The sequence below is a fragment of the Giraffa tippelskirchi genome, chromosome 13 (assembly GCF_054371585.1).
Source record: "Giraffa tippelskirchi isolate mGirTip1 chromosome 13, T2T-mGirTip1v1.2.pri, whole genome shotgun sequence".
Lineage (NCBI taxonomy): Eukaryota > Metazoa > Chordata > Mammalia > Artiodactyla > Giraffidae > Giraffa > Giraffa tippelskirchi.
The window spans coordinates 102,762,280-102,785,330 of NC_137287.1; the positions used below are offsets into that span (position 1 = coordinate 102,762,280).

The following is a 23,051-nucleotide window of genomic DNA, read 5'->3' on the forward strand; positions in this document are numbered from 1 at the left end:
GTGCAAACACCAAAGGCTCCTCTGGCTCCACAGCTCCCTGGAAGGTTGGCGGAAACTGCCCCTGGGTCTGCACTGCAGCTCGACTTCCTTGTCTTCCCAGCCCTGCCTAGCCCTCTCTTCTTTCCCTCAGCTGATCTCAAGGACACTCAATAATCAACGCTTGTACCCTATGCTCTGTCTCAGAGTTGGCCTCCCTGGGGACCTAGTCTACCCCCTACTCCCAAGAGCCTCTGATGACTCATAGATCGGCTCTGTGTATTGGGAGACCTTGGGTTACAGGTGACAGAACACCCAAGTCAAATTGGCCTAAACAGTAAAGGGCTGAGGTAAATATTTCTAGATGAGGTGAGGCTTTAACCAGAAAACAAGTGATGACACCAAGGACCTGGTTTCCCTTTTTCTCCTTTGTTTTCCACGTGTTTCCCCTTGCTGAGGTCGGCACTCCTTGTGGTCCCAGGATGGCTGCCAGCATCTCCTAGGGGGTTATGATTCTTTGTTTATGTCCTACTGAAAGAGAGAGTGTCTGTATCCCAGAATTTTCAGCCAATGTCTTAAGATTCACTATGACTGGGTCAGATCACAAGCCCACCAGGAACCAGCCTAGGAGGTAGAGAACACCTGCTAGTTTAGTCTAGACCTCTGGAGCAGGGGAAGGCGTGGACGGGCTGGGCACATGACCCAGGCTAAGCCAACAAGCACCCCCAAAAGCATATGGATCTCCAAACAGAAATGGACCGTGTTGAACATCATCATAGCAAATGCTTAGCTGGAACTTCCTACATCTGTCAGCTCATCAAATCCTCACAGGAACAACCCTAGGAGGTGGGTATTTTGAGCCTTTTCATTTTTACAAAGGAAGAACCCAGAGCATAAAGCTGTTCAGTGACTTTTTCGAGAGTCACCAGGCTGAAAGTGGTAGAGGCAGTTCACTTTTAACCAGTGCACTGTCAGGAGTTCAGCTGGGCTGGAGAGAGCTGAGCCACCAGGTGTCATAGGAGCCAATTAAGACAAGTCCAGGACTTCCCTGGTGGTCTACTGGTTAAGAATTCTCCTGCCAGTGCAGTGGACACAGATTCGATCCCTGGTCTGGGAAGATCCCACTTGCTTGGGGGGAAACTAAGCTGGTGAGCCACAACTACGGAAGCCCACATGCCTAGAGCCCATGCTCCACAACACGAGAAGCCACCACAATGAGAAGCCCGTGAGCAGCAGTGAAGACCCAGCACAGCCAAAAAAAAAAGAGGCCAAATGAAAGTAACAGTCCAACTTCAATTGCTCACTTCTGTAGCATAAGAAAGAGGCTACTAAACTGGAGAAGCACTGGCATTGCTCCCTTGAGTTTTCCCCTTGGGATGAATGGCACCATCGGGTGTGGTGGGTCAGCACCAGGGATGTTCTCACTGCTGGGGGCCTGTGAAACTGGGGGCCCGAGTCGGGGATTGGGGTGGCGGGTAGGTGGAGTGGGGAAGGGAGTGTAGGAAGGGCTAGGAGTGGGGAAGTCCTGAGTCCTGAGGCAGAGTGGAGACAAGTGTCTTCGAGGTTTCTCCTCTACCCATGATAAGGGGGAGGCACCTGAGGAGAGCCTTGGCCAAAGGCAACCCCCTTCCTTGCTGAAGGTCTCTGAAGGAAGCTGGGCTAAGAATGTAGGATGGGCCAGGGGCTTGAGTCCTTGGCTGTGACCCCTCAGAGATTGCGTGCACTGGCAGGGCACCACGCTGGTGTGTGTGGGACGGGTAGACTTCCCCACCAGGCCTGCCGGGGAGAGCCTTTGTAATGGCCTGTGGTTGTGCCTGAGAAGTTAACAGATGTACACTATTCTATGGTGCTTCCATGGTGGCTCAGCAGTAAAGAACTGGCCTGCAGTGCAGGAGACAAGGATTCAATCCCTGGGTTGGGCATGGCAACCCACTCCAGTACTCTTGCCTGGAAAATTCCATAGACAGAGGAGCCTGGGTGGGCTACAGTCCATGGGTCGGAAACATTTGGACAGGACCAAAGTGACTGAACATACACACACGCGCGCGCACACACACAAACACACTACTCTATGGGCTTTCCTAGGTGGTGCTAGTGGTAAAAAACCCACCCGCCAATGCTGGAAACCTAAGAAAAGTGGATTAGATCCCTGGGTCGGGAAGATCCCCTGGAGGAGGGCATGGAAACTCACTCCAGTATTCTTGCCTGGAGAATCCTGTGGACAGAGGAGCCTGGTGGGCTACATGCACGGGGTCGCAAAGAGTCGGACACGAATGAGGCGACAGCACGCACACACGCACGCACACACACACGCACACTCTATATAAAAATAGATGAACGACAAAGACCTACCCTATAGTACGGGGAACTATATTCAACATCTCCTAGCAACGATTAATGGAAAAGTATCTGACATCTATAAATATCATATATATATATATACACACACATATATATATCTCACTTGGCTGTACACCCAATACTAATACAACATTGTAAATCAACCATACGTCAATTACAAAAAATACTTCAAAAAAGTCAGGCATAAGTTTTTGGCCAGAAGCTGGATTCCTTGTAGTGAGGGAATGAATGAGTTCTGGGGGAAAAAGCAGGAAAGGACAGATACCACGTGGATCCCCTCTCGTCACACACAGCCGTGGTGCCTCCGGTTGTGACAGTGACCCCACACGTGCACAGCTGTATGTGGATGTTCTCTCACTTTTCAGAGCTTCACATGGGTGGATCCTCATGTGCTCATGTGCACACAGATACGCACCAGGACTGCCCTTATCAATGAAAGGACCGATTGTGTGTCTTGTCCAGAACTCTCTGTGTTAGTCAGCTTTGTCCCCATTAGCACGGCTGCATGAGAAGCGCCTGCAGAGCTCAGTGGACTGCAGCGATGAGAGTTTATCCTCTACTCAGGGTCCGCAGGTCGACTGCAATTTGGTTGAACTCAGCTGGGCTGGTTGGGCAGTTCTGCCTCAGGTTGTGGGTCAGCTGGCTTTGGCTCCAGACTGGGGATCAGGCTCAAGGGTACTTCTGGGCTCTGGGGTTATCTGGAGTGTGCTTTCTCAAGGAGGATCCCGGGAGCAAATGAGTCAGGTCTTCACTTAAGACCTCTGCTTTCAGATGTGCGAGCATTTCACTGGGCAAAGGAGGTCAGAGGTCCAGGGCCCAAATGACCTAGGGAGGGAGGTAGATCCCTCCCCCACCACCTCCCTTCACCTACCCATGGGAGGGTAAGGGGAGTGGATGTGTGCTAAACGTAAACTAGACGATCATGCTTTTCTGTCTATAGAGGCAGGGACTGAGCTCCTGGCATTAGTTTTCTATTGCTGTTGTAAAAAATTGTTGCAATCTTAAATAAGGCAACACAAATTTATTATCTGACCTATTTGTAGGTCAGACGTCTGACACGGATCTCAGACTGTGGGGTCATCAGGGCCATCTTCTTTTCTGGAGGCACTAGAGGAGAATCTATTTTCTTCCCTCTTCCAGTTTCTGGAGTCTGCCAGTGTTCCTTGGCTTGTGGGTCCTTCCTCCATCTTCAAAACCAGTAACAGCAGGTTGAGTCCTTCTCCCATCACATCACTCTGGCCTCCTCTTCTGCCCTTTCTTCTACTTTTAAGGACTCTGTGATGACACTGGGCCCACCAGGATAATGCAGAATAATCTCTCCATTATAAGGTCAGCTGATTGGCAACCTTGGTTTTATCTGCAATCATAATTCTTCTTTGCCATGTAGCATAACACACTCCCAGATTTTGGGAATAGTATGTGGACATCTTTAAGGGGCTATTTTTGGCTCAGCTAGTAAAGAATCTGCCTGCACTGCGGGAGACCTGGGTTCGATACCTAGGTTGGGAAGATCCCCTGGAGAAAGGAAAGGCTACCCACTCTAGTATTCTGGCCTAGAGAATTCCATGGACTGTATAGTCCATGGGGTCTCAAAGAGTCGGACACGACTGAGCGACTTTTACTTTAGGCGGCTCTTATTCCTCCTACCCCAAAGATTCATGTCCATCCAACAGGCAAAATATACACTCACCTCTTCCCAAAGTCTCATCCTGTTATTGCATCAACTCAAAGGAAAGCGTCTCATCTAAAACCCATCAGTTCAAAAGTCCCAAATATCATTTAAACCAGGTAGAGTGAGGCTCTGAAAAGACTTTATTCATCCCTGGACACAATTCCTTCCTATCTGTGAACCCGTGAAACTCAAAAAACAAGTTATTTGCTCACAAAATGCGGTGGTGGGGTAGACATTAGATAAAGGTTATAGACTTTCCCATTCGAAAGGGAGAAAATGAAAGGAAAAAAGGAGTCACTGGTGCCAAACAATTTCAAAATTCAACTGCTTTCTAGGCCTGGGAATAATCCTCTAGGCTTGTATCATCACAGAGTCCTTAAAAATGGAAGAAGGGGGCAGAAGAAGCTGGAGTGTTTTGGGGAGGCCGTGCAGGGGAAGGGCAGTGGTCGGTAGTCAAGCGGTCCTTGATAGCCTGCAAAGAAAGGGGCAAAAGTCATGGAAATTCTTAATTTTTGGAAATCATCCACCCAGGAGAGGGTCGCCACCGATTTGCTCTTCAAAGGGTGTGGTTGATCTAGATTATTCAGAAGAGCAGTCCCCAGCCTTTTTGGAATGAAAGATCGGTTTCGTGGAAGATGGTTTTTCCATGGATGATGTTTCTGGCTGATTCAAGCACATCACGTTTATTTTGCAGCTGCTCCCCAGCACTAGCATCACAACCTCAGCTCCACCTCAGATCATCAGGCACTATATGCTCATAAGAAGCACACAGCCTAGATCCCCCGTATGCACAGTTCACAGTGGGTTTCCCATGCATATGAGACTCTAATGCTGCTGATCCTACAGGAGGTAGAGCTCAGGAGGTAGTGTGAGCACTGAAGAGACTATGAATACAATTGCCTGTCGCTTGCCTTCTGCTGTGCGCCCGCCTCCCATTCAATACTGATCCGTGGCCCAGAGGTTGGGGACCCCTGATCTAGAGAATCTACATCTGCCTCCAAACATTTAAAAGCCCTCAGGTCTTGTGGGGTAGATTTATGAAACAGGTTTGTGTAAAGCTCCATAGGTTAGTGTCCCCATTTGTCTGGGGGTGGGGGTGGGGGTGGGGGTGGGGGTGGGGCTTCCCTGATAGCTCAGTTGGTAAAGAATCTGCCTGCAATGCAGGAGACCCTGGTTCGATTCCTGGATTGAGAAGATCCCCTGGAGATCTTTATTTTCAGGTGCATGGGAAGGGGCCAGGGGCCAGGGCAGTCACCCCGGGCTCAGCAGGAGTACATCCTGGGTGACACCACTTGTGGGGAGTTTCCAGACCATATTATTTGAGGGTATTTTTCACATGTGTCAGTTTTAAGTTATTCTGCCCCCTCATCACTAGCCATATCATATTGTCTGCGGGGCTGGGTACAATTACCTCCACTTCCTGTGAAAGTTCATAGTTCTTACTGGCTTGAGCCGGCCCTTGTATCCTAGAATTTAGGCAAAGCTTCGGCCTTAAGCAGATTAGGATCCCAAATCGGCATACTTGGGGCCGTGGGTAGGGGGAGGTGGAGCGCTCCATAATGCGAGAATCCCGCCCTATTGTCTGTCCATCACCCTTTCCTGGAGTATTGGGATGCGGCAGGAGCCAGAGAGGATGTGTATGGGGAACCAGGGGAGGGGGAAAAAGGCTGGGTATCACCTTTGACGACAAGAACAGACCGTTGGGGGTGTCTCCTGAGCGTTTTGCTGGGTGTCTCCGAAGGCGGAGAATTTAACACGGTGAGAATTGTGGGCAGGCATGAACGAGATGGTAAAATATTAGATGACCAGGCACTATTTTTAATTTTTAGTGGGGATTGTTTGAAAAGCCTATTCTGGCACTCAGTGAGGCCTGCTAATCGGACAAAAGGAAGTTTCCTGTTTTTTTTTTTAATTCAAATCATTTATTTATTTGGCTGCACTGGGTCTTAGTTGCGGCATGTGAGACCTAATTCCCTGACCAGGGATCAAACTCAGGCCCCCTGCGTTGGGAACCCACTCTTGACCGCTGGACCACCAGCGAAGTTCTGGAAGTTTCCTGTTTAAAGGCCCATCTTTGTGTATCTTGTAAAGTGCATTGTGAGCCTTGATCTGAATCTAGTTTAGGGCACATGTGGGGATTAGAGGGGCCCCAGAGCAATGGCATTTCACGCTGAATATCAGACGTATCCCCAAAATAAGCCCGTGTGTTGACCATGGCTTGTATATACTGAATGTCGCCAGAAGATGGCGGTACAGGCCCAATTAAAATGAACCTGTCGCCAACTTCAAGGGCGTGATAGGAGGGAACGGCAGAGTGTATCACTGGAAATGCTGGACTGAATAACTCACAAGCTGGAATCAAGATTGCCGGAAGAAATATCAACAATCTCAGATGTGCAGATGATACCCCTTTAATGGCAGAAAGTGAAGGGGAACTAAAGAGCCTCTTGATGAAGGTGAAAGAGGAAAGTGGAAAAGATGACTTAAAACTCAACATTAATAAAACTAAGATCATGGCATCTGGTCCTATCACTTCATGGCAAATAGATGGGGAAAAAACGGAAACAGTGGCAGATTTTATTTTCTTGGGCTCCAAAATCACTGTGGTTGGTGACTGCAGCCATGAAATTAAAACACGATTGCCCCTTGGGAGAAAAGTTATGACAAACCTAGACAGTTGGTGATGGAGGGAGGACTGGCGTGCTGCGGTTCATGGGGTCTCAAAGAGCAGACACGACTGAGCGACTGAACTGAACTGAGACAGTGTATTCAAAAGCAGAGACATCATTTTGCTAACAAAGGTCCGTATAGTCAAAGCTATGGATTTTCCAGTTGTCATGTACGGATGAGTGCTGAGTGCTGAAGCTCAAAAAAGGCTGAGTGCTGAAGCATTGTTTTCAAACTGTGGTGCTGGAGAAGACTCTTGAGAGTCCCTCGCACAGCAAGGAGATCAGGGAAGATGCAATAGTCTAGACTTGCTGAAATCATTGCTTTCATATGCATCTCAGCTATCTAGGGCCAGTGCTTACCCTCACCATGGGGAGTGGCTAATGGTTGCCAGATAGATGGCATTGTTCTCCCTGGGTGCCCTCTGGGCTCAGAAATTCACATTTGGAGAGCCTGAATCGCAGATGGCTATGACATCCTTCTTGTTTATTGATATGGCAGTAAATAACTCCATTTCATGGGGGGCTTCCCTGTTGGCTCTGAGGTAAAGAATCCACCTGCAATGCCTTTGGCAGAGGAGCCTGGCTACTTAGCACGCATACACACACTTCGTTTCATTATCCTCAGGAATCCTAGACAGAGAGTAGGGGAATGGGTAGAAAACTGGAAGACGTGGCCAGTTCGAGTTGTGGTGTGCTTTACAACAATTGTGCTTCTGTTAGAATATTACTTTTTCCTGTTAATGTTTTTACTGTAGAAAAATTATACATATAAGTAATCAATAAAAAACAGTATTCATAATTCCATATCTTTGTATCACTTTAGGGCCTCTTGCTATCAGAAATGCATTTATATGATAAAAATATATTTATAATCCATGCTATTTTCTAAAAAGATTAAATGCTATGAAAGGTTATTGTTTGCTGATCTAGTTATGAATATAAGGATGTGACTAGGAGAAGCAGAGAGGGCAAAATGGCAAAAGAAGGGGAGAATCAGATGGGATGGGGGGGCTGAGTGGAGAAGTAGAGTGACTTCAGGACCCAGGGTCCATGGGCTGAGATGTCAGTGGCTAAAAAGAACTTGAAAAAAAAACCATGAAACTTTAAAGGGAATTGTTATGAAATTTTGTTGGATAGGGGTGATGCAAAATTTCTCCCACTTCTCCGCATGCCGTCTTCAGTACAACTTGAATTTCTCATGACTGTTGTGGAGTTGAATCTATTTTGGGATGCCCTGTATTTCATCTTTGAGGAGGGTGTGGGGCAAAAACTGTAGCTGTTGAGAGTATCCCAATGTTTTAGGTACTGGTTTGTGTGTGTGCTTGTATTTTTGTTGTAAAATAGGATCAACTTATACATATGATTTTAAATTGCTCTTTAAATAGCACATCGAATTTATTCTCTATGACTGAAGAGAACTCTAAACTTATCCTTTAAGGAAAAAGTTGTTTATTATTTATTTGGCTGCATCAGGTCTCAGTTGCTTCATGAAGCCTCAGTAGTTGCCCCACAGTGTGTGGGATCTTAGTTCCCTGACCAGGGATCAAACCTGCATTCCCTGTGTTGCAAAGTGGATTCTTAACCACTGGACCACCAGGGAAGTCCCTAAATGTATCCTTTTTAAGGGGTGCATAGTATCCACATTATGAATCTATAGCTACTTTACTTCACATTTCCCTCATCCCTGGACATTTAGGCAGCTCCCAGTTTTTCATTATTTTAAACTATGCTGTTAAGATTATGCTTGTTCACACATTTTTATTTTAAATTTATTTGGTTGCACTGGATCTTAGTTGCGGCATGTGGGATCTAGTTCTGCATTGGGAGCGTGAAGTCTTAACCACTGGACCACCAGGGAAGTCACCATCCATCATTTTTAAACTACAGATTCTGGTTATTTCCTCAGAATATAATCATCCCTAAAATTAGAGTCTCGCAGCCAAAGAACATGCAAGGTTTAAGGTTTTTAACTTGTAAAATATTTTTTAGAAAGGATATAGATTTACAGAAGTAGCATCAACTGGTTTAAATGAATAAAAGACCTGTTTGTTTGTACTTGTTTTCACTCGGCCTTCTGATAGGATTATGCCAACTTTACATGATATGGCTAACACTGACTTGATGGACATGAGTTTGAGCAAGCTCTGGGAGTTGGTGATGGACAGGGAAGCCTGGCGTGCTGCAGTCCATGGGGTTGCAGAGTTGGACACGACTCAGCAACTGAACTGAATTGATATGATATATACATATATGATATGGCTGGGCACATGTTCCCCCTTAATAAATGATTTTGTGTCTAATTCTGTCTTGGCATTGGCTCTTGGAAGACCCAAGCTGACGCACACCCCGTGGATGAGTCCACAGAGCAGCCATTCCTGTAGGATAGGTGCAAACTCCAAACTGTTTATTGAATGAAAGACAAAGCGATAGAGAAACAGGAGCTTTAAGTCATGATAGCCCTTTGGCTCCTTGAAGATTCTATTGTTTTACCCTTTGGTCCTTGGTTTGGCCAACTGTGTATTTTCTGTATGGTTTGTTAGGTTTCTGGATGGGTGGTGGCATCATGGGCTTTGCTATGAAGGGGGCTTTGACACAACACTGTTTGTACCTGTCGCACATGGATATCGTTTTTTCCAGGGAGCCGCATTCCAGCTTGCAGTGTCCCGCGATCTTACGCCCACAAATTGTCCCGCCCCCTTTGGCTGCAAGGGAGAAGAAAAGATGGAGAATCCAAGGTTAGAAACAACCGAGGGACTGCCAAGGGGTTGGAGTTTGTTTTTTTTGGCCCCACTGTGGACATGTGGGATCCTGAACTCTGACCAGGAATAGAACCCTCACCCCACTAGACTGCCTGGGAAATCCCTAAAGGGGACTTTTTATCCTTAAATGTATGCTTGAGAAATGAGTCTTGAGAAGGACTCAGGAGGAGACAGAATTTCCCTTGATGGATGGCCTCTGGGAATGCGGAAGAGCTCTTTGTCTTTGCCTGCATCTACATCTTTGCAACAGCTAAAGCCTCTCATTTTTGCTGTAGTTGGTACCACAGAATGTCTGAGTAAAAAGGGGAATGGGGAGCCAGGTCTTCATTGTCAGGGAGGCATTTGAACACTCCGAGGGGGACTTGTGGCTGTTCTTACTCATCCCACATCTCCTTTTTTTTAAAAAAATTGATTTATTTTAATTGGAGGCTACTTACTTTATAATATTGTAGTGTTTTTGGCCATACATTGACATGAATCAGCCTTGGGTGTACATGTGCCCCCCATCCTGAACCCCCCTCCCACCTCCCTCCCCATCCCATCCCTCAGGGTTATCCCAGTGCACCCCACATCTCCTTTTAAAGGTGTTCCTGCCTCACTTGTTCTTAGAGAATATGAACTTGTCAATATCAATCAACCCAGAGTGAAAAAAAAAAAAGTTGAATCATTCTCTAGAAGCATTAAAGAGAAAATAATGGTTGCTATGACAGGCTATTTTGCATTCATACACCGTTACCAAGTACAACCCAGGCATCTTCTGAGAGGCTTCTCCTCTGGTTCTTCACACCCATTGCCTGGCTCTCTGAATTTTCTCTCTGGCTCTTCGTTCTCTTCCCCCCAGGGTTTGAGCTGAGCACCTTGTTTGACATTTTATGTAAACTTACCTTCTTAAGAGGTCTCCTGTTCTCCCTGCCAGCCCTCTTGGGCGTAGGCAGGTGCTTCTGAATTTCTTACCCCAGGGCTTGGTCTCTCCTCTGAGCTCAAACCTGGGTCTGATCTCAGAGGATGAAAATGTGGAAGAGAGATGCCTTCTCAGAGTTTTAGGAGCTTAGATGTAGAGAGCTCATGTAAAGGGAAAGGGAGATATTTTGAACCAGGTTGGGGCTGACTCTTGTTTTAGAACGGGAAAAAATTGGGGCAGATTGGCTTTGGTATAGGGTTATAGAAAGTGATGGATGGATAAGGGGTATTGGGGACAGTGGTGGATGCTGGGAGACTCCCACTTTAGGTCAGAGCTCAGTGGGCTGAGCCCTGACTACTTCCAACCTGGCTTGTCTGTCACCAGAGCAACCAGATCTGCTGGTGTTCCTGGCCCCCAGTCCCTTCACTCTTCTCCATCCAGTTTACCTGGGGTCACCAGGAATCCCAGGGCTGTAAAGACCAGGAGCAGGAGCTTCATGGCTGAAGGGCTGGCCTGGGGAGTAGGTGGTGGTTTAGTGGAGTCAGGCCTCTACTGTCGTATGCTTGGAGCTACTGCCTTTATAGGGTCTACACAATGCCAGGCTCCTGGGCAGTGAACCAGGAGAAGTCTCTGAAACCCAGAACAGGCAGGTTAGATCAGAGTGTCTAATAGACTGTAGCCTGGATTGATTTACTGAGCACCTGTATTCTAGGCTATTAGTAGGGAGAGAAAAAAAGAACAAAGAGCACCCTATCTTTGAAATTGTCTTCTAGCCAGTGTTGGTGAAGGTATGGGGAAACTTGTGTTCTTTCGAAATGTTGCTGGAGTTTTGCTTTTGTAGAGCAATTTGGCATCCGAAATCTTAAAAATAATGCATACCTTTTGACTCAGAGACTCTGTTCCTTGGACTTCTGTCTGATGAAATAATTAAACAAGTATACAGAGAGGTTTATCTCAAAGTTGTTCACAGTAGCAGAAAACCAAAAGCAACCTAACTGATGGTAAAAACAAACTATGGAAACAAAATACATATTTAGTATGATTTATCTATAGGAATATTACTTTTTGCCTGTTTCAATATGAATACATGTGTGCTCAGTCGTGTCTGATTCTTTGTGACCCCGTGGATGGTAGCCTGCCAGGCTCCTCTGTCCATGTAAGTTTTCCAGGTAGGAATATTGGAGTGGGTTGCTGTTTCCTACACCAGGGGATCTTCCCGACCTGGGGATAGAACTGGCCTCTCTTGCATCCCTTGCTTTGGCAGGCAAATTCTTTACCACTGAGTCACCTGGGAAACCTCGTCAATATGAATACTCTCATTGAAACTGAGCAGGCCCCTCAGGGGCCCTCTCCGATACAAAGCCCCTCTGTTCCCTGCTTCTTGTGAAAAAATAGCTTTAGTGTCCTAGGCCTTTCCTGAGTTCCAAAGAGCAGGCACAGGCAGCTACTATTTAGGGAAAGGAGGGAATGCAGAAAACACAGGAAAAGCAAGAAAACCAGAAATGTAATGACAATAGTTTAGCAATAAAAGAGTCCTAGTTCCTCTTCAAGGGATATACATAATAATCTAATACATATCTTTGAGAAGTTCTTTGAGAACTAAAATAGACCACACACATCCCCCAGATCCCCTATCCTGGACTCTTTTGTTGATCTTTATTTTGATTAACCTGCCTAACCTTTGTCCCAAGAGATTGTGGGTCAGGTTTCCCATTGTAATATCTGCCTTCCAGCTTTTAAAATTATACTATCCAGGGATAAACAGAGAAGACTTGTTTGGGGTCCTTAATGTTGGGGGACCAGCAGGGGGTCCCTTTGTCTCACCCAACCTTTGGTAGTGCTGCGTTCGTTAAACCTTCGTTTTAACTCGTCCATGTCCATTTTAGTCATTCTGATGTTGGCCAAAATCTTGGCTTTCTCTGAAAATTGAAGCCAAATACAAAATACGGAGACAGAGTTTGCAGAAAATAGAAAGGTGGCTTTAATTCTCAGTCGTCGGAGAGGGGAACACGGTTGGCTCGTGCCTCAAGAACTGTCACCTTGCTCTGTGAGGAGTCTAGAGGCTTATGTAAGGCAAGGGCTTGGCAGTCAGGAATCAGCTAGAAGCCGTGATGAAGAACAAATGTGATAGGATCTTGATTTCTTCCTCTTGCATTGTTTCAAAGACAGTCATAGACTGGTGTCAGTAACCCAGTAATTGAGTCTGGCAGTTTGGTGGCTCTGCAGCCTTCTTTCTGATATGTAACTACAAGGGAAGTGGTGTTTGTAAGGGTAAACACCAGATACAGGATGTGTTTAGCATAGAGTCCAAGAAAAAAATGTGATTTATAGTTCCTGCAGAGTTAGGGGGCAGAAAAGGAACCTTAGTTACAGACATCCGAGTTAGGAGCATTTAAAGTAAAAAAAACAAGAAATCAGGCCTGCTCACTGTTTTCTTTATCTCTGTTCTCAGGAAAGGGAAAGAGAAAAACTCATTCCTCTTTTTTCCTTTTTACTGCAACAATTCTATTTCTTAATAACAGTCTAAAGACTTCCACCTGCTGGGATGAGTCCCAAGACTCTCCTCTTTCTGTTTCCTGTTTGTTTCATTGCTATCAATATTTGCTTTGTTTACCTTATTTTTAAATAACTCTTTAAAAATTTCAATCTTGTTGGGAAGCGTCCCCGGAACCGCTCCTCAGCCTCTCCCCATTCTCTTGTTCATTAATTGAATGTTTTTATTAGCATCTGTTATACCCACGAGGGGGCTTCCCTGGTGGCTCAATGGTAAAGAATCTGTTGCAGGAAGGGGGACCGCTTTCAGGGCCCGAAACTGGGCTCTTGTCTAACATTTGGAAATGAATTGTCCGAGGAGACACATGTGCTGACAAGGCAAGAGATTTTCTTGGGAAAGGGCACCCAGGCGGAGAGCAGCAGGGTCAGGGAACCCAGGAGAACTGCTCCACCACGTGGCTCGCAGTCTCGGGTTTTATGGTGATGGGATTAGTTTCCAGGTCGTCTTTAGCCAGTCATTCTGACTCAGAGTCCTTCCTGGGGGTGCTCGCCTTGTTCAGCCAAGATGGATGCCAGCGAGAAGGATTCTGGGAGGTGGTTGGACATGTGGTGTCTCCTTTTGACTTTTTCCAAACTCTTCTCACTGGTGGCTTATTAGTTCCCTGTTCCTTACCAGGACCTCCTAACAACTCATGCAAATGGTTCTTATGGTGCCTGGCCAGGGTGGCTGGTTTCAGTCAGGGTGCTTCCCCTAACAAATCAGCCTGCAAGGCAGGAGTCATAGGAGATGTGGGTTCAATCCCTGGGTCGGGAAGATCCCCTGGAGGAGGGCATGACAGCCCACTCCAGTATTCTTGCCTGGAGAATCCTATGGACAGAGGAGCCTGGAGGGTCGCAGAGTCAGACACTACTGAAGTGACTTAGCACACAAGCATACCTATGAGGGGAAACTGAGACGGCAAATTTGAACTGTTTCTGGTTTTGCAACAAGCTTATATTGGGTGTCTATGTGAAAGGGGCTCCCTGTCAACTACAAATTGGCATTTGCCATCTGACTTTACAAGGATTAAATCATGTGCTGCTGCAGCTGACCCATCCTCTGAAAGTTCAGTGTGGAGAGCAGAAATGAGGGACTCTGTGCTCAGGGGAAAGCCTGGCAGAACAGGTCTTCAGATAGTTATTTTCACCAATTTATAAAATGCCATGTAAAGACAGTTCATAGCTGCTTACTTCTTAGTTTTATTAAAATTTTCTGGAAGAGTTTAAGCAGGAAAAGCTTAGCAGGTTAGGTTTAGTTTGCTGTGCTGTGCTTAGTCGCTCAGTCATGTCTGACTCTTTGTGACCCCGTGGACTCTCTTGAAGAGATCTCTAGTCTTTCCCATTCTATTGCTTTCCTCTATTTCTTTGCATTGATCACTGAGGAAGGCTTTCTTCTCTCTCCTTGCTATTCTTTGGAACTTTGCATTCAAGTGGGTATATCTTTCCTTTTCTCCTTTGCCTTTTGCTTCTCTTCTATTCGCAGCTATTTGTAAGGCCTCGTCAGGCAACCGTTTTGCCTCTTTGCATTTCTTTTTCTTGGGGATGGTCTTGATCCCTGCCTCCTGTACAATGTCATGAACCTCCATCCATAGTTCTTCAGACACTCTGCCTATCAAACCTAATCCCTTGAATCTATTTCTCACTTCTACTGTATAATCATAAGGGATTTGATTTAGGTCGTACCTGAATGGTCTAGTGGTTTTCACTACTGTCTTCAACTTGAATCTGAATTTGGCAATAAGGAGTTCATGATCAGAGCCACAGTCAGCTCCCGGTCCTGTTTTTGCTGACTGTATAGAGCTTTTCCATCTTTGGCTGCAAAGAATATAATCAATCTGATTTTGGTATTGACCATCCAGTAATGTCCATGTGTAGAGTCTTCTCTTGTGTTGGAAGAGAGTGTTTGTTTATTGATATGGCAGGACTTATTTTCATTTCACACTGGCAACATTAATTGCTGGCTAGGATGTGAAGCAAATGGAAATCTCACCCATTGCTGGTGTTGATCTAAAACTGTTAGAGGAAACACTGACTGAAGCCAGCCACCCTGGCCACGCGAGATAGTAACCACTTGCATGAGTTACCTTCAAAAGGAGGTCCTGGTAAAGAATGAAGAACTAATAAGCTACCACCAAGCAGAAAAATTCGGGATAGGTCAAAAGGAGAGAGGAGTCTCCAGTCCATTCGTCCTACCAACCTCCCAGAATCCTCTCTGGAATCCATCTTGGCTGAGCCATGCTTGCGACCAGAAAGGATGCTAAGTCAGAGTGATTGGCCAGAGACAACCTGGAAATCAATCCAATTACCATAAAACTCAAGGCTGCAAGCCTCATGGGCAGAGTAGTTGCCCTGGGTTCCCTTACTCTGCGGCTCTCAGCCTGGGCATCCCTTCCCAATAAAGTCTCTTGTTTTGTCAGCATGTGTGTCTTTTCATACTATTCGTTTCCAAGTGTTAGACAAGAGCCTACTCTTGGGCCCTGGAAGGGATCCCTCTTCCTGCCAGAAAACAATAAAACAGCCAGTTGTTTTACAAGCAAAATGGGTTTATTCAGGAACAGCAAAGAATTACAATGTGAGACACATAAATCTAATGCAAACCACAGGCAAGTCCAGGGAACAAAAGTAGAGAAAACGTTCTTTTATAGAAAAGAAGGGGGAGTTGAGAGAGGCTGTTAAAATCAGTTTGTGGGAGTAAACTGTGCACTGAAAGGCCACTGAAAAAGCCACTGAAAAGTGTAGTGGCTTTTTCATTGGCTGAATAGTGACAGTTTTTTCACTGGTAAAGCTATAGTCAGGCAAGGAGAAATTCTTTCCTTTTCCTGCTGGGTAGTAAAGTAGTAAAGTATTAACTTTCTTTTTGTTGATAATGCAGTTAACATTGAGTGGTAGAGTATGAGAGCTCCCCCTTCTGACCTCCCCACTCCATTTTGCAAGAGGTTTCCATTGATTAATTTTCAGGGGTGGCAATGCAAAATGCCACAGTCATTCTGGAAAATGGTTTTCAATTTCCTTTAAAGTTAAACATACCTTTACCATAGAACCTAGCAGTCTTACACCTGGGTATTTACCTTAGTGAAATGGAAACTTTTAATAACACAAAAATCTATAAGCAAATGTTTATAGCAACTTTACTTGTGTTAGTCAAAAAACTGCAAATAAATCAAATGTCCTTCAGTGAGTGAAAGGATAAAAAACCAGTATTAAATGTCTGGAATACAATACTATTTAGCAGTAAAAAGGAATGTATTATTGATATTAATATATTTGGGAAACTTGGATGAATCTTAAAGACATGTTAAATGAGAGACGCTAGCCTCAAACATTCCATTTTTGTGATATTCTCAGAGAAGACAAGTGATGAAACAATGTCCTGTTTGTGGTGATGGTTGCATGAATCTAAAGATGTTAAAATTCATAGAACTGTACACTGAAAGGAAAAACCGCCAAATTTACTATGATATTTATAAATTATGAACTTCCCTGCTGGCTCAGATGGTAAGGAATCTGAGAGAATCCACGTTCAATGTGGGAGACCTGGGTTCAATCCCTAGGTTGGGAAGATTCCCTGGAGAAGAGAACAGCTACCCACTCCAGTATTCTGGCCTGGAGAATTCCATGGACCGTACAGTCCACGGGGTTGCAAAGAGTCAGACACGACTGAGCGACTTTTACTTCACTTTTTATGATAAATTATAGAAAATAAATAATTGCGTCATCCTATACTTATTGTTCTTCAGGTTCCTTTTTAAAATTTAACATGTCTAAGAGCTCTTGTCATATCTAAAAATATAGATCTTCATTTTCTAATTTTACATAACTTTATATATATGAACATATATATACATATATATAGAGTGGTTTGGTTAAACACTATTGATGGACCCTATTGGGGCTTCTGTCATAGCTCAGTTGGTGACCTGAGTTCTATCCCTGAGTCAAGAAGATCTCCTGGAGAAAGAAATGCCAACCCACTCCAGTATCCTTGCCTGGAAAATCCCATAGATTTTTGGGCTCCTCCTCCAGAGGAGCCTGGTGGGTTGCAGTCCATGGAGTTGCAAAGAGTCGGGCACGACTGAGCAACTAATACTTCCTACTGATTAACATGTATTTTATTTTTCCTATCATTTCTTTTTACAAAGAAAATGGGAGAGATTATTTCAAATATCTGTTACTTCAAATAGCTCTTCTATTTGTGATTATGCTATCAATTCAACACACACTTTACCTGTTCATATTAGGTAAAACATTTAAATAATTTCTAAGTCAAATCTTCAAAACAGGATATATTCAGAGAAGTCTAGCATCTTTTAAAAACCTTTCCTCTTTTCTCATTTCTTCCTCTTCCCATAGGTGGGCATTTAAAATTTTTCCTTCCATTTAAAAACAGACGTACCTAGTGCTTTTGTTTCTGTCTCCCCTCCCCTCCATCACTCTCTTCTCAGTATGGAGAATTTCAGGTTACTAAAGGTTATTGAAGTCAGGAACAAGACAGCAGCAAAAGCCAAAGGCAAGAACTTCATGCCTGAAGGATGGGGACGTGCCTGGGGAGAGTGCAGTGGGGTGGGGAAGACAGAGCTACCTGTGTTACTTGCCTGGAGCTCCAGTCTTTATTAGACTTCAGATGAGATCCGAAGTTGGGCAGTGGGCAGACGATAAAGCAGAAAGCTCTGCCATCAGGTCAAACAGATTTGGTTAGACTGCCTAACTGGCTACTGGGTAAATTTACTGAGTACTCATAGCATATCTAGAAGATTAGCTCCCAGTCTTGGAAAATACGCCTTCTCGGTACTTGGCAAAGGTGAAGCAAAACAGGGACAGCTCTGTGCTGTTTCTGTGGTTTTAACTTGATACAATATATTTTAGAGAGCAGTTCGTTGATAAACATCCAATCTCCAAAGCAAAATTAAACAAAACAAAACTATGACAAACCTAGACAGCGTATTAGAAAGCAGAGACATCACTTTGCTGACAAAGGTCATTATTCTAAATTTAAAGAAACAACTACCACACAGCTTTATTTTCTAAATCTTCAAGTTAAAAGCATATACTGTCTTGAAGTTGTCTTTCTGGTTGTGAATGCTTACCATATGTTTGCTGCAGTAATCTTAACATAAAATCTTTGGTCAGCTAGATAGCCAATTGCAGCTGTTCCAAAAGCAATGATAATCGCTGTCTGTGATCCTTTCAACTTCTAGTGCTTCCCAGGTGGCTCAGTGGTAAAAAATCCACCTGCCAACACAGGAGATGCAGAAAACGTGGGTTCAATCCCTGGGTTGGGAAGATGCCCTAGAAGAGGAAATGGCAACTCACTCCAGTATTCTTGCCTTTAAAATCCCACGGACAGAGGAGCCTGGCAGGCTACTGTCCATGGGGTTGCAAAGAGTAGGACATGACTGAGCACAATTTAACCCACGTGCTGCAATTTGAAGTCAAACTCCAATTGCTGTCACTTGCAAAGTGTGTATGCTGGGCACTGAGCACAATGGACTTTCTTTATTTTCACCCTAAAATAGCAACTTTTGGCATTTATTAGTAAATTCAAACCCAGTTTGTGTGTAAAAATTCAAATTATCTAACAATTGTTAAACAATTATTCCATGCTTTTTGCCTTTTACTATGTATTCTGTGGCTTTTATTCTCAGAGTTAACAATAAACAGTCACATCTTACTATGAAAGTGAATGAAAAGTAAAAGTTGTTCATCTTCTATACATCTTACTGTAACTTTATATAAACTGATATCTTGGGTTTAAGTATACAAATTCTACTAAGGTTGCTCAGTTTTCGTTATTGACAAACCCAGAACGAAGGCAGAGAGGCTTGGAGTCTTTTAAGAGGCATCTGTTGTTCCTACCTTTTATTTTTACCCAGAGCTCAGCAAGAAGGAGGAAAAGGATATCATCTCTCTCTTACTCTTTTCAATATTTATTTTTATTCATTTATTTGGCTGTACGGGGTCTCAGTTTCGGCATTTGGAATCTTCGATTTTGGCTGCAGCATGTGGGACATTTAGCTGTGGCATGTGAACACTTCGTTGTAGCATGTGGGATCTTGTTCTCTAACCAGAGAATGAACCCGGGCTGCCTGCTTTGGGAGTGCAGACTCTTAGACACTGGACCATTAGGGAAGTTCCAATACCATCTCTTTATGACTCACTAGTCTGCTTCGGCTGCTATAACAAAATACCACAGGTTGGGTGGCTTTAGCAACAGAGATGGATTTTCTCATAGTTCTAGAGGCTGGAAATTTAAACCATACGGGACTATTGAGCACTTGAAGTATGACTAGTATGATAAAATATGCTGTAACAGTAGTATACATACGAGATTTCAAAGACATAGTACCAAAAAAATGCAAAATATTTCAAATAATTTTTACATTAATTGCATATTGAAATGTCAATGCTTTGAATTTACTGCATTAAATAAAATGTATTATTAACATTCAATTCATCTATTTATTTTTACCTTTTTAATACGGCTACTTGAAAATTAAAAATTACCTCCATGGTTTGCATTTGTGGTTTGTAGCCTGTATCCACTGGAAGCACCGCTTTACCTGTTATCCCCTTGGGAATCTAGTTGAAAATGCCTTGGATCAGAGACAGAAGTCATATCTTCCCCCTCTCCTCACCCCATATTTTTATCTTAAGTGGCCTCATGAATTTAGGTTATGTTCTTCTGTGGAGAAGGTAAACTTGGTCTCCCCCCATTATATGGGCCTTTCTATGGGAAAAAAAATCTATGGAAAAAGAAAATATGTCTGCTGTTTTTATTCCTATCACCCCAAGAAAAGCACATAATATGAGAACCATACATTTTTGTTACAGAGGCTTGCTTTGGCCCATCAATGGGTTAAATTCAACACAGTCAGCATTTCTGTTGCTCACTTTCTCCTGAGCATGTAAACTAAAATTCTATCACTTTCTAGCTCTGTCTCCTCTGTGAGGCTCCTGTGAGAAAGATAAAATTATATAAACTGTGGGTGCTTGAAGAGTGTTTATTGAATGAGTGATGACAGAGGAAACAGTTCTATATCTCAGTTTATAGATGGCATAGATAAAGAAGAACTTGGTGTTTTAAGGGAAAGACCCGAATTCCTGCTCATCTCCTTCTCCATCTCCAGTCATGCTGTTGGAAGTGTATACGATGGATGTGGTGCTGGTGGTGAGGAGTCAGTGGCCAAATCTCTACTTTTTTTGGTAGAAGTAGCAGTGTGTATTATCTTCCCTGAGTTCACAGGGTTGGTGGTGGCAGAGTTCACAATGGTGGCATTTGGGATGATGATGGTGTTGATGTTGGCAAAAGCATTGGCACTTTCGACTTTGGGCAGAACAGATAAATTATGATGTTTGGTCTGCATCATGACACTAACATTCTTGGTAATTTTTAGCACTTCCTGAGAGTCCTCTTCAAGCATGTGGAGCATTTCATTTTGTATGTAGTTTTTTATCAGTCGAACCACTTTTGATCTAATACAACATTTTTTCTTCTTGCATTTATCTAACTCTTTTTCATCCATGTTGCAGTGCTCTTTGCATCTCCCCAAACCCATTACACATCTTCCCAAGCCGAAGTATTCTGCACAAATAAAAGAGAAAATAAAGTACTAAGGTTAATAACTAGATGTGATATTAAAATTGCTAGAGCGAGAGAAAGTCAGAGTAAATTTGTTAATGCTAAATTTAAAGTATGGTGGTTAGGGTCATTGATGGAGGCAACAGGCAGACCAAGAGAGCCTTTGTACATCTCTGAAATCCAAAATAAATCTCTAGGCTCTTCTCATTGAACAATTAAAACTTTAAGAAGGGTTAAGATTTTAGATCTCCAATATATAGCATCTTAGACACTTGTAGAGTATCATTATCTCTTCCCAGGATCCTAGGAAATACGGAGAAGAGTAAAATTCTCATAAAAGTAACCCAAGAAAGAGTTTCAAAAGAGAATCAACTGGACTTTTCAGAAGTTCTGGCTTCTTGCCAAACTCAGTGGTCTATGACCTCACCCTCCTTGACAATTGCTTGACGTGTGGTTCCTGCAGCATGGTGTTCTGTCATTTTCATCCTCTCTGGACACTATGTCCCTCAGATATCTTATTTATTATCATAGCCTCAACCTCATCTCTATGAAGATAACTCCTGCATTGTTATCTCTATCTCTAAATCCCCTCCTTACTGTAGTATCTCATCTTCATCTGTTGGATGTTTTTCCATTTCAATGGTTCATCTATTTTTTTTTCAAATCCAGAAGCTTCTCCTTCACTCAACAATTCAACAGATTTTCCATAAAGCACAAGAGATTTATGTAGCACCTACTGTTCACAGACATTTCAATATTGTTCCTCACCAAAGAAAACACAGTAAAATACTTATATTTTAAGCAGCTACACTGATTAACCCTATCTTATGTGGAATTTGAGACTCAAATTTGACTTTACTGGAGATGACATAACCACACTTATATTATAACCCTTCTCTTAGGGTCCTAAGATAAAAAAAATTAGACACATCTTTGACTACTCTTTTACTTTCCCTTCCTTGACACACTGCCCATTTAAAATCTGGATGATTCTTGTATTCTGAAACAAGTCTCAATGCTTCTGTCTCCATTGCAGAAAACAATGGCCAATCTTCTGACTTAGCCGTTTGCCCTGATGTGTTCCTAGAGGCTCTTGTAGGTAATTTGGGGGTTTCCAATAAAACAAAGGCTGAGAAAAGGAATGGAACTCTGGAGAAGTCTGAAAAAGTTGAGATGGAGAACATAGACCTGTTCACTGAATCCTGAGAGTAGATTTTTTTTTTTTGAGCGTAATTGTAAGGTCTTCCTTCTTATCACACTGAAGTATAAACTGACTGGACCTTTTACTTAGAGATGGTTTAAATTAGAAATAGAGCAAAAATGTGGTAACTTGGCCTGAATCCCAGGTGATAGCTATGTAGTGGGCAAGGAGGCAGTCTTATATATTGAATAATTTCTGAGTTCACAAACAATACCCTACTTCCTTTGTAGCTCCATGTGTATCCCCATCAGACGCAGTCTGGGTTTGGAGCCTGTGGGACTATGACGAATGGTGAATGACTGATGCAATACAAACTTTTCAGCTATATCTTTGGGCATCTCATTTTCAGTGTCTGTTTGGGGTTCCCTTATCAAGGACTGCCAATCTCTGCTTCCTCCAACCACTCCCTCTTAGACCCAGGATTTCACATTACCTGTGTTCACCTGCCACGGTAGCATGAGGCTGGCAAAGATAGGGAAAAGGAGCTTCATGGCTGGGTGTCAGAGAAGAAGCCGTGGATCTGGGTTCATATTCTTGAGCTCCAGCCTTTATTGGCATCTTCATGGCCTTAGGCTCTGAGCAGTCAAGTGCAGCCAAAGCTCATGGCAATTGTGTTTTCTATGATTCTGTTTGAGAATCAGTTCCGTCAGTTCAGTCGCTCAGTTGTGTCCGACTCTTTGCTACTCCATGGACTGCAGCACACCAGGCTTGCTTGTCCATCACCATTTCCTGGAGCTTGCTCAAACTCATGTCCACTGAGTTGGTGATGCCTCCAAACCATCTCATCCTCTGTCGTCCCCTTCTCCTGCCTTCAATCTTTCCCAGCATCAGGGTCTTTTCCAATGAGTCAGCCCTTTGCATCAGGTGTGGCCAAAAGTATTGGAGCTTCAACTTCAGCATCAGTCCTTCCCATGAAGGACTACCTGAATACCTCATGCAACAAATTTCCTGTTCTTAATCCTGGGGGGAATGGAATTATAAGACACATAAGACATGAAAGAAAACACAAGCTCTTTACATCTCTTCCTCTTAAGATTTATGTAGGGCAAAAGTAGTATGTCTGCTTTACCCTTTGTGAGCCTAGAGTTAGGCCTAAGGCATTTAATGTATGAGATTCAGAAGAACAGAGCTCGCTATAACCATAGACTCCTGGAGGATAGAGACTTTGTCTTTTCTGTACTGTTTTCTCCGTGGGTGCCGAATTAACATGACAACTCAATACATGTTTGTTGAATGAGTTTGTCGGAGGTGGTTCTTGGCATAACTAGCTTCTTTAAAAAAATGAAATGCAATTAACATATAACATTAAATTAGTTTCAAGTAGAAGTGAAGATGTTAGTTGCTCAGTCATGTCTGACTCTTCGTGACCCCATGGACTGTAGCCCGCCAGGCTCCTCTGTCTGT

At 43.7% G+C, this 23,051-nt stretch overlaps 2 protein-coding genes across 2 annotated transcripts in view; one reads left to right on the top strand and one right to left on the bottom strand.

Annotated features, from left to right (window-relative positions):
• The window catches only part of LOC145530980 (uncharacterized), a 94,268-nt gene that overhangs the window by 850 nt on the left and 70,367 nt on the right, over window positions 1-23,051 (top strand). Inside the window, exon 3 of the mRNA XM_081552301.1 lies at window positions 9,316-9,413. Within this exon, the coding sequence (XP_081408427.1) occupies window positions 9,316-9,413 (98 nt within the window). The remainder of the gene's footprint in view (window positions 1-9,315; window positions 9,414-23,051) is intronic.
• On the bottom strand, window positions 18,081-22,138 carry DEFB129 (defensin beta 129). The gene is made up of 2 exons (XM_081560672.1): window positions 22,081-22,138; window positions 18,081-20,449 (listed from the first exon to the last, which is right to left on the bottom strand). The coding sequence occupies exons 1-2, from the start codon at window positions 22,136-22,138 to the stop codon at window positions 19,995-19,997; spliced, it is 513 nt and encodes a 170-aa protein (XP_081416798.1). The 3' UTR covers window positions 18,081-19,994.